Genomic DNA, 11,727 nt, shown 5'->3' on the forward strand with positions numbered 1-11,727 from the left:
CCAAGTTTGAAGGGGAGCACCTATTGGGGAAAGGTAGAATGAGGAAAGTGAGATGTAAGTAGATAGTGGAGATTTATAGTACATATTACTTTTTTGTTTTTATGTATATGTTATTTAATATTTAGTCTTCTTGCATAATCCATTATTATGAATGTATAACATGGTAACTAATTATATAAATGTGATTTTTTTTTTAATACATTCAATCAAGAGTGGGGTGCAATACATTTATACATTGCAAACAATCTTGATTGGATGAAGGTATGGATTGAACGATGCAAACAAGTTAATAAAGGTAGGTTATCATCATATGGTGTGTCTACATTGGTCAAAGAAGTTGAATGTAGTGGAGATACTAATATTACACAGAGGAAAATAGGTTTAGCATATGGTTTAAAGATTATCAAAAAAGCATATTCACCCATACCACTTAGTTTTTTCTACAACTATATTGATGCATATGGCATGTTCTTTTCTTAATTTCTAAAATTTCCTAGTATAAATATGTTTATCAATTGAAAATGCATTTTTTTATGTGTTTGGCATATTGCAGTTGAAACACCACATGAAAATGTAGTGCAATGGCCACAAACTTCACATCAAAAGGTTGGATGAAAAGATGAAAACTTTTTATAGTGGGATAAATGTAGTATTTTAGGTTATCAACGTTTCCTCTAGAGGTGACCAACACCCAAATGTCTCTTACAATCTATGTTATGTGTATCTAGATGATATACTTCACTGTGACTTTAAATCCTTAAAATTAGTTATGTTCGATGTCAAATGGTTCAGGCTATGAATCCATGAGCGTGACCCTGATAGAACTTCTATTGAGAATGCTAACTTATTTACCATGGTTAATTCAAGGAATTTTGAGCCAAGATCAGATCCCTATGTTCTTCTAAGTAAATTTGAACAAGTATTTACGTAGAGGTTCCAGGTAAGTGGGCTAGTCATATGTTGTTAGATATGATCCAAGAGAAAGGACGGTAAAGTATAATGTAGCAGAAGAAGATGAAATTGAATAAGAAGATGATGTAGAGGAGTAGGGGATTCATGTGTCAAACAAAGATGTCGATGAAGTTCAAGGATATGTTAATTGATACCATTCTAATTTGGATGAACTAGATGATATTGAGGATGTGTCAGATGAAGAACTTAAAGAAGTAGAACCAAATGTAGAATAACATGTTCCAGATGATGATATAAAAAATGATGATGATGCTAATATGGGAAATCTTTTGAACATGAATTATGAACTAGATGATATAGATGATGATTTTTATGATCAAGAATATTAATGATATCAAAATTTTTAAATGTACGAGGTATATATTTATATGTTTTCAGTTGGTTTGTTCTCTATCATTCACCTTAAATTTTTATTTTCCTTGGTTTTATGTTTGATTGTTACTATGTTTCTTTCAAATATATTATAGTAGATAGATTAGGTATTGGGGAATTGAGAGTGATGTCGGGGGGGGGGGGGGGGGGGGGGGGGGGGGGGGGGGGTCGTCGCATATAATCTTCCACCTTCACGTGGTTGGCCTTGTTCCACCAAATTAACTGACTAAAGTATTTACTTTACAACTACCATCAACATATCCAACTATAAAAACACTTCATATCTTCCTTCACAAAATAAGAGAGAAGAGACAATACTTGAACATAGCTATGTTGAGAGGCTATTTTCTCTAGATGTTGTAGGGAACTCACGTGAGGAGGGGTCGGTATTCTAAAAGGAGAACTTGGTGGACCATGAAAACATTTTCATTTAAAAATGTTTATTTAATTGCATGATTATCAAATTGTGCACTTAGTGGTAGTGTCTCCCCTTGTATTCTTAGGTTCACACCATATTTAAGAGATGATAAACTATGGATTATCAAAAAGAATGCTAAATCCATGAATTCTACTTTAATTTACAAGCTTCGGGACATATAAACTTAAGAGGCACTAAGAAAAATATATGCACCTACAAAAAGACTTCCCATGTTAAAATGGTGCAAATCACACTAGTTGTAATAACAATTAGTAGGGGGGGGAAAGAAAAATAATTGAAAGAATAAAATTGTTTTTGGGAAAGGGACCATTAAAAACATGACTGTTATTCAGAAACAATAGGGTAGAATCACGTCCTATCACGAGTGTGGTAACGTCATACCACAAAGGAGGACTACCTCTTATGATACTAGTTCCTTATATATAAGTAGGTAGGCGGGCTCATGCCACTTGCTGGGGAGTGGAATGCAGGAAGGTAGGTTATGTATGGCCCTGATGAATGATTGTGGTTGGTTCTGTCCATAGAGGTGTAAGAGATGTCAAGTAGACTTTCCTTGTCCCTACTACAGATACTTGTGGTAAGAATTCCAACTTCATTTACCTTCTTCCAAAATCAAAAAATCCATCATCCTTTGATATATTTAGGCCTATCTCCCTTTGCAACACCATATACAAAATCATAACCAAAATTATGGTCCCCCAACTTAAATCTTTCCTATTAGAGGATATTTCTTAAGAGAAATTTAGGTTCCTTAATGGCTACCAAATTCATGAAGCCATTAGCTTCGATCAAGAGAGACGCTACCATACACACTTAGCATAAGGAATCCATAAATTTCAAAGTTGATCTCTCCAAAGAATTTGATAGAGTAAACTAGCTCTATCTCAAGCTATCTTCTTGCTTCTTGGCTTTTGTCACTCATTTGACACTTGGGTTCTAAATTGCATTAGAAATTCCTCAATGACTATCATCATAAATGGATCAACCTCCATATTCTTTAATCCTGAAAGGGGATTACAGTGGGATTGTCTCTTATCTCCATTTCCTTTCCTTATGGTCATTGAATATTTCAATTGTCTCATATCACATGCCACTGAACACTTGTTGAGATTTATTGCACTCTCATAAATCATTCACTTTCTAATCTTCTCTTTATAAATGATATTATAATTTTCTTGGAGGTGGATCTAAATAATATATTAGACCTCAAATATATTTTGGATCTCTTCTCCCTGGCCATGGGTATGACCATCAATTTGAGAAAATCCACTCTTTAGGAAAATTGCCTTTCGGAAGATGAGAAAGAGAGAATTTTAAGGACCCTAACCATCCAAATTGAAAATATGGAAGGGAATCTAAAATGATTTGGCTTCTTCCTAAAAACAAATAATTACATCATAGAAAATTGGAATTGGATTCTAGTAAAAAATAGAAACGAAGCTAGATCTTTGGGCAACAAATAGTTGGCACGTGCATGCTGATTAACTTATAAAAATATGTAATCAATGTGATCCATATATATTAGGCTTCACTCTCTTGCATCATATATGGAATTATTTATAAAATCAAGTAGATCTCCCTTTTCTTTTTATGGTTAGGGAACTATATATGAAAAAAAAACCTTTATTTAAAAAATGGGAAAACATCCATCGCTTCACCCATATCACTTGGAGGGTGGGGCTTAAGAAAAATTCAATGGTTGTCAAAATTCCTAGCTATTATAAGTTTCTATAAACATATTCAATTCTTAGGTATTTGGTCACATGGCATGCACCTAAAATACATTTATCCATTGTCGACTCAAGATTGGATCCAATCACTAGTAAAATCAACAAAGAACAAATCAATTATTTGCAAAGAAATAGTTCATGCCTTCCCTCTCATTTGTAAGGATCTTAGAACAAAGGTTAGAAATGGGAAAAATATTCTCATTGGAAAATACCCCTAGATAGGGATTCAAAATACCCATCTGTTATTAACACCTCTAATTTAGAAACTCAATGAAGAATGTTTCTTTAATCTAAACCAAGTATCAACTAAAATCACTATTAAAGGGAATCAAGTGTGCCTCTTTGTAGCCAAGGTGTCTTTGTAAGGGGCCCTAGATGAGGAGGAATGGACTGTATTCAATTCCTTATTATAGACATCAATGATGAATATCACTATGGATGAATACCTTCTAATATGGGCCCAAAATCTTCTTGGAGATTACTCACCAAAATTCTGATACCTTTTTGAAGCATAAACGTTTACTTCCCTAGAGCCTCCTTGGCGGGGGAAAGCAATATATCAGGTAAAAAACCCTCTAAAAAATAAAAAAATAAAAAAATAAAAAATAAAATAAAATATTGTGCCTCCTTCTTCGAAACAAGGTGCCAACCTTAGACGTACTACAAAAAATATAATTCAATCATACAAGTAGATTCCCTTTATGCACATCATATTTGGAAACTGATTCTCATTTATTTATCACTTTCGCCTTTGTACAAGCCATACGACATGAAATACAAGATCATGAAAGACCGTCATTCAGTTGGAAAGGAGATTATATAGAGGACTAGCTAAAATCCCACTAGTTGCAAAACATAAGTCTCAACAGAAAGGCGTACCCCTGACTGTAGAATAGAATATTTTGATAGAAAGTAAGTAAATCATCTTCAATAATGAAGGTCATTCCATATTAAAAGTGCCCCTAAACAATTTTCCTTTACACAATATTATGTGCACTCCCCCTCAACCAACCAATCTTATTTGTATTTTGGACCTTTTGATTCAAGAGGATTTCCCATGGGCATTTTTCGATGGTACGGAAAACCTCTTACCCTCCATGGGATGGGTGGGATGATTCATCCACTTGAATGAAAACTTCTTGATAAAATTATCATGCAATGTTGGGCCAATGCTTGAAACCCCATGCTTGAAAATAATTTTTTCTTCTTTTTTCCTTTTACATAAAATTCATTTTGATACAATTATGAATACTAAACTTAGTTATATTGTCCAACATAAAGCATCTATAAATGTAGTTTATTTAATTTATAAATAAAATTGCAGCGTATTACCTTTAGAAAAAATAGGTGTAATTTTTATTTAATTAAAATTAACTTATTCATATTTATTCAACCTCCTTTAATCTAATATTATAAAATTAAACTATTTAGTTTAAAAATATTATTATTTTTTCTCGTTAAAACTATTCTATTATATACATAAATAAAAAACAGTTACATCATTTCAAGACAGAAAGAACCAGTTGCCTGCAATGGCAACTTGGAACAGCTGAGACTGCAATGTCCGAGGAGTTAACCAGACCAAAAATAAACCAGCCCTCACAGGGGCGCCAACAGAACAACAGATTAATCCCGCGCAGGGGAGACAAACACTTCCCAACCATAGAAAAAGATTCCGGTACCCAAGACCCAAACATAGACAGTTTGCCATCAGAACATAAACATAATCAAAACAGCGAGAGAGGCTGAAAGTCCTAACAGATGTGCCGCAGAGACCTGGAACGAAGGTGCCGCTATTCGTCAGGTTCCTCCTCAACCACCCGGCACCACCCGTATTCCTCCACCTCCGCTGCAGTTGGAGCGGTTTCCATGTTGACATCTTCTCTTTTGCTGATCATCGCCTCCTGAGCCAGAGGGCGTTTTGAGACATTCTCTGGATCTGCAGCGGGCGTCTTCATGACTTTCTCTGAGCCGTCAGCTGGCTGCTTCCCCCGACTGTCTTGAGTATCGCTGCCATCCGGGGATTCTTCGATGAAGAGAACCGACACATGGGCACTGATCCGGGGGCAGTTCAAAGAACTGTTGAAATTGAAAATGGCAGAGCCGAAGGCGGGCGAGGAAGCAGAATCAGGAGCGCTTGAATCCAGGAATTGACTTGACTGAAGGGGGTTGGCTTCAAGGGTACGATGGCAATGGCAATGGCAGCAATGGGGAGAGGTATCATCTACAGGAGGGCGCGAAGACCCTCCACGGGAGGTGCCTCGACGACTGAGCATTCCTGTCCAGGCCTAACCATGATTGCAGGGTCCGAATGGATAATGCGCAGAGCGAAATTGAGAATCAAACCAGTCCCGGGGAGACCACAAACAGACGGCGAATTGGCCCAGACGGAAAGACAGCCGCTTGGAGCTGCTCGCAGCTCCAGAGGTTGCATAAACATACCCTGAGGTAGAACCATGAATAGACCATGAACCGACGCAGTGAAGCCCAACCCACCATTGCTTTTATCATAACTGCCTCCACCTCGAAACCCGTTTGCCATTACTACAACCTCCATGCTAGCCGAAGGGCCGGACAGAGCATTTAAGCTCTTCTGGTAAATATCAAACAGACCACTCCCGTGCGGCCGAAGACAGGCCTGCGCCCATGTGTTTTCCTTGCGACTGAACATGGTTGGCATGTGGCCGCATTTAAACACGCATCCCATCCGTGCTATCACCCGCATCCGGGGGAGCCGCATCGCTTTGGACCAGACGAGTGCATTCCTGTGCCTGATCATGATTCGATATAATATCCAGATTTCCTGTGAGTAGAGTATTCTCATTTTCCACCCCTATATTGGCCAGGAGGTCAGCGACCTTGTTGCCTTCCCTTTTTATGTGATTGAAGGTGATGGCCCTGTTACTGTGGAGCACTTGTTCTATGGCTTCCAATCTCGCTTCGAGCCTCCAACTGGTGGCTATTTTCCTTGCATGAGATCCATTTAGGAGATGCTTGGCCATATTTATAAGGATCTGGGAGTCTCCTTCCACCTCCAGGGGTTGGAAGTTGTGTTTCCATGCGAGAAGGAGTCCTTGCCATAGTCCCTCTAACTCAGCCGAGTTATTGGTATCCCACCCAATGTTCCCATAGTAGAGCAGCAGGGGTGTGCCTTCGTGATTCCTTAAAATTCCGCCAAAGCCTGCAATTCCAGGATTTCCTTTTGAGGCACCATCAAAGTTGAGCTTGAAGGTATGCTTTGGAGGGGCAGTCCAGGAGACCTTTTTTAGGTTGCTGCCTTTAGAAGGGCCTTTATTGTGAGATTCCTGAGGAAGATGCATTTTCCAGTTTTCTAAAATGGCTTTCTCATTGTCTAGAGTCGGAAAGTCCTCCTCAGTCCATGAGCGGAGCATCAGCGTCTCTTTGAGATTCCCACAAAGCGTGCTCCAGATACTATCTATCGGGGAGCATTGATCTTTGAATATGTGTTTGTTCCTTTCCTTCCATATGCTCCATAGGAGGAACCCGGGGATTATGTTCCATAAATGGTTGAGAATTTCACTTTTGTAAGGATTCTGTTGCCAATGACGTAAAGAGTTGGTTATGTCGTCCTCAAGTCTGCATCTTCTTTGACATCTGAAGCTTGCCTTTTCCCATAGCTGATTGGCTAAGGGGCAGGAGTCCAGGAGGTGTTGGAGAGTTTCCTCATGGGATTTGCAATTAATACAAATGGAGGGGCCATGAAAATTTCTGCGCCTAAGTTTATCCCATGTGAGGATTCTCTGATGTCCTACCAACCAAAGGAAGTAGGAGACTTTGGGCCAAGATCCTAACCCCCAGATTTTGCTCCAAATTGGGTCAGGGGGAGTAGGGTTATTGCACATGATTTTGTAGGCCTCAGATGTGGTGAAGGCGCCTTTAGGCTGGTACCCCCATCGTAGAATGTCTCTGCCTTCGTCATGTCTGATGCTTCTTTTGCGTAGCTCCCTTTCCAGCTCCTCAATGATTTGGTGATTTTCATTTGTGATTAACTGGTTACCCTGTTTCCACTTCCTGAAGCCTTGCTCTGTCTCCTGAGTCCAATATTGCCGAATCTTTTCTTGTTGTTGTTCCTCCCCAATGAAGTTCGGAGGTGGATTAAGAATGCGGCTGAGCTGTGGCATTTGGTTCCAGGCATCTGTCCAGAATCGTGCAGTTCTGCCATTTCTTACCTCCCAAAAACTATGCTGTTGTATCAACTGGAAGTGTTGTTTGGCCGCATTCCAAATTAGCGAGCCTTTGTCATTGGGAGTGAACCTGATGAGCTCCTCCTGGGGTCTGTGATTGGCATATTTGGCCGTCCAAATTGTGGCCCAAGGTTTTTCTGGGTTAGAGAGCCATTGCCACCAAATTTTTGCGCTCATGATGGCGTTGCTATGTGCGGGATCTCTCAGGCCAATGCCCCCTTTTTCTTTGGGCGTGCATACAGTGGTCCATTTTACCAGGGCCCATTTGCGGTTTGTTGCTGTGTTTCCCCAGAGGAATCCTTGCTGAAGATCCCTAATTCTTTTTAGAACCCATTTTGGCGCCACTAGGATTGAGAATAAGTAGAGCGGCATTGCCTGAAGAACTAACTTTATGAGCACTACACGACTGGCCAAGTTCAGAGCTCTGTGCGTCCAGAGGTTGAGACGGGATTCGAGCTTCTCAATGAGAGTATGCCAGGAGGAATGCTTGATGGCTGAGGCAGAAAGGGGGGCTCCAAGGTATTTAGAGGGGAGAGTGGCAATGGGGAATCCCAGGATTTGAGCAACAACAGTCTTAACGACAGGAGGGGTGTGAAAGAAAAAGATCTGTGATTTGGAGCTATTGATGTTGGTTCTGGAGGCTTCAGAGAAGTCATTGAGCAGGGCTTTAAAGCAGGAGGCTTCCTGGACAGAAGGGTAGCCAAAGAGCATGGTGTCATCAACAAACTACTGATGAGATATAGCTGGGGAGTGGTGAATGGAGAGACCTTTGAGCTGTTGAGAGAGGAGGGCTTGTTTAATGTGACAACCCAGGCCTTCAGCCATTAAAACAAAGAGGAAGGGGGAGAGGGGATCACCTTGCCTGATTCCTTGGGAGGGTTTGAAGGGGCGAGAAGGGATCCCGTTCACGAGAATGGAGAAGAAGGAGGAGGAGATAAGACTCATGATCCAACGGATCCACATGGGACAGAATCCAAAGGCAGTTAGCATTTGTTGAATGTAAGTCCAACTGAGCTTATCAAAAGCCTTAGAAAGATCAAGCTTTAGAATCATACCTACCTGATTGGACTGCTTGAGGGAGTGTATGATCTCATGCGAGAGGATAATGCCATCCATGATCTGTCTCCCTTCCACATATCCAGATTGTTCCGGAGAGATGAGCAGTGGCAAGAGGGGCTTTAACCTGTTGGCGATAACTTTGGAGATGACTTTGTATATGACGTTGCAAAGAGCAATCGGCCTGAATTTTTCCGAGGTGATGGAATCCGCCTCTTTTGGTATAAGGGCAATGAAAGTTGAATTGAGTGAGGGAAGCAGCCAATGAAGAGCTCTCGATTCCTCTACAACTTGCCAGACCTCCAATTTTATCAGCTCCCAGAAAGTGTGAAAGAAAGTTGTGGTGAAGCCGTCCGGGCCAGGGGCTTTTCCTTCCTTGAGCTGGGACATGGCCGTATCCACCTCCTGAGTAAGTATAGGGCGAAGGAGAAGTTCATTATGTTCCTCCGTGATTAACTTTGGCACATTATGTGTAATTCTATCTATTGCAGGTCGCCTGTCTGCATCGGGCTCTAGATGAACTTGCTTGAAGTGATTTAGGAACTCCTCCTCAATTTCCTCATGTTGTTCTGCTTTTGCCCCTCCTTGTTTTTGAATGAAAGGGATGTTGTTGTGCATTCTTCGTTGAACAGTGGTTCGGTGGAAGAATTTGGTGTTCCGTTCGCCCTCTTTCAGCCATCTGATCCTGGACTTTTGCTTCCAATATATCTCCTCCTGCTTTCTCCTCTCCTCCAGCTGGTTGTGGATGCGCTGCTCCTGCTCCAGGGTCCCCTCTGTGTGACCCCCTGTGCTTATTTTTTGCTGGAGTTCCACCATTTCCTTATTTAAGTCATGTTGCGCCTTAAAGATGTTTCCAAAGGTCTCATTGTTCCAACGCTTTAGATGGTATTTTAAATATTTGAGTTTCTGTTGGAACTGGAACATCTTGGAGCCTTCTGGCGGAGTGAAGGTTGTCCAAGTTGTTTTGACAAAGTCTTTGAAAGTTGGATGGGTGAGCCAGAACTCTTCGAAGCGAAAGGGTCTTCTGGTGGAGTTGCCTGGTCGTTGCCACTGGAGGGCAATTGGCCAGTGATCCGAGCCTGAGTGGGGTAGAATGGCAGCAGTTATGTCTCCTCCTAAGTGAACCGAATTATCTGATATGAGGAAACGATCCAGTTTGGAAGCGATTTGATGCTTTCCTGCTCTTCGATTGCTCCAAGTGAAAGTGCCATTGCAAAAATGCAAATCTATTAGAGAGGTGTTCTGGATGAAGTCTTTGAAGTGGGTGTTTTCCTGTTCCAATCTAGTTCTTCCCCCAATCTTTTCCTCCAACTTAGTGATCATGTTAAAATCCCCTCCAATAATCCATAGTGGATGCATTCTATTGTTATTCAGAGCTTCTATGGTGTTGAGAAGAGCTATTTTGTTTCCTGCTTCCTGCGGGAAATAGACATTTGAGAGGTTTCCATGAATATTGGTGCCTAAAATGTGGAAGGCAGCCTGGATGAGGTGATGAGAAGCGTGGAAGTCTGAGAGAGTAAGCGCTTGTGTGTTCCATGCAATGGCAAGCCCCCCTGATGCGCCAGATGCATCCACTGCCACCGATTGACAACCTGGCCATGCTTTAGAGAGGATACTGCCTAGTGTAGAGCTGTTACACTTGGTTTCCTGGAGAAAGCATAGTTGCGGCTTTTCCATTTTTATCATATTTTTTAACATTCTGAGTTTTCCTGGGCTGTTGAGCCCCCTTAGGTTCCATGAAATGAGCTTCATGATTCACTATTAATAGAGGGTTTATAGTACTTCGTCAATTTAGCATACCTACCTGAGTCCACCAGGATTTTCCCTATCGCTATTGTTCACTGGAGATCAGTTCTTCTTCCCCTCTTTTTGGAGTCTTTTGGGGGAAGGCCTCCATCCCATTGACTTCCTGGCTGGATGCCTAGCTGTTGCTGCTGATAAGCCCTAGAGATGACCACTTCCATTTTGTTGAGCTGAAGCTCTGGGATACTGTCGTAGGCCTTCTTTTTGCATGCTAATTCTAGTTCTAAAATGTCTAGTCCATGCAGATCTATACTTTATGGTTCTTCATCCATCTGTTGCACCTGGCTATTTCCTTCAGTGGAAATATCTAAGCTTTGGGAGGGATCTGGAGTTCCATCTATGTCCATTTCATTATCTTTTTCTCCAGGTTCCTTTTGACCTTCCTTGGGGTTCACCAGAGTAACTTTGGGGGTTTAATGTTCAGAGGGGGAGGCCGAAGGAGGTGGCTGGGAGGAGGAGGAAGGGGGTGCAGAGCTGGGCTTGGAGAACAGGATCTGCTCTTCCGAGGTCTGAGCTAGAATTTCAAAGTTGTTCCTTATAGCAGGGCCAGGGGCATTGTCTTGCTGGGGCTTTTTCCCGGTTGAAGGTTTTTTGTGCGCTCGTTTGCAGCTAGGTGCTTTGGTGAAGCCATCATGGGTCAAGGAGTCTGAGGGTTCAGGAGCATTAGCTTTGGCATTTAGGGGACAGTCCCTGAATAAATGCCCGAGAGTGTGGCATTTTCGGCAATGAAAAGGGACATGTTCATAATCCAAGGGTTGAATCCATTCATTGTCACGGTGAGATAGACTTACCGATTCTAGTAGGGCTTTGTCCAGGCACATAAAGGCGCAGATGCGAGCGTAAGATGTGTATCTGCGCAGTTTTGTTTCTTCTGCTGCTTTTATGTATTCCCCTAATCCATTTCCTATGTCTTTGAGAATATCTTCATCCCAGTACTCATCTGGAAGTGAGTACATTCTGATCCAGACTGGCGCCCAGGTGAGGTCTTCCTTGTCCGGATTAAATCTGGCTATCCATTCCCTTAAATACAGACCAGCTGAGTTGAAAAAGTAAGGCCCTTCACCCAGGATTCTGTATTTGTCTTCAAGGCAAAAGAAAATCGCAGTAAAGAACCCTTTCGGCCCTAGCTGCAGAGTTACGTCTCCTTTGG

The 11,727-nt window shown here is 41.4% G+C and overlaps 1 protein-coding gene across 1 annotated transcript; it reads right to left on the reverse strand.

Annotated features, from left to right (window-relative positions):
• Positions 1–6,203: 6,203 nt before the first annotated feature.
• LOC149176269 (uncharacterized) lies at positions 6,204–10,924 on the reverse strand. Its single transcript, XM_089421418.1, has 4 exons — positions 10,859–10,924; positions 8,853–10,421; positions 7,308–8,402; positions 6,204–7,067 (listed from the first exon to the last, which is right to left on the reverse strand). Exons 1-4 carry the CDS (start codon positions 10,922–10,924, stop codon positions 6,204–6,206), a joined length of 3,594 nt encoding a protein of 1,197 aa, XP_089277544.1.
• Between the last annotated feature and the right edge of the window lie 803 nt (positions 10,925–11,727).

The sequence above is a fragment of the Pinus tabuliformis genome, chromosome 4_1, assembly GCF_031772625.1.
Source record: "Pinus tabuliformis cultivar Carrire ecotype Pingquan chromosome 4_1, CPIR1, whole genome shotgun sequence".
NCBI classification, from domain to species: domain Eukaryota; kingdom Viridiplantae; phylum Streptophyta; class Pinopsida; order Pinales; family Pinaceae; genus Pinus; species Pinus tabuliformis.

Excerpts from the sequence above, each read along its gene's own strand:
- LOC149176269 (XM_089421418.1), bottom strand. The coding sequence starts at position 10,924 with ATGGACATAGATGGAACTCCAGATCCCTCCCAAAGCTTAGATATTTCC. Across the intron at positions 10,422-10,858 it reads CCACTGAAGGAAATAGCCAG|GAAACCAAGTGTAACAGCTC; the intron begins GTGCAACAGATG and ends TGCTTTCTCCAG. Across the intron at positions 8,403-8,852 it reads CTCCGGAACAATCTGGATAT|GAAGCCTCCTGCTTTAAAGC; the intron begins GTGGAAGGGAGA and ends CCTTCTGTCCAG.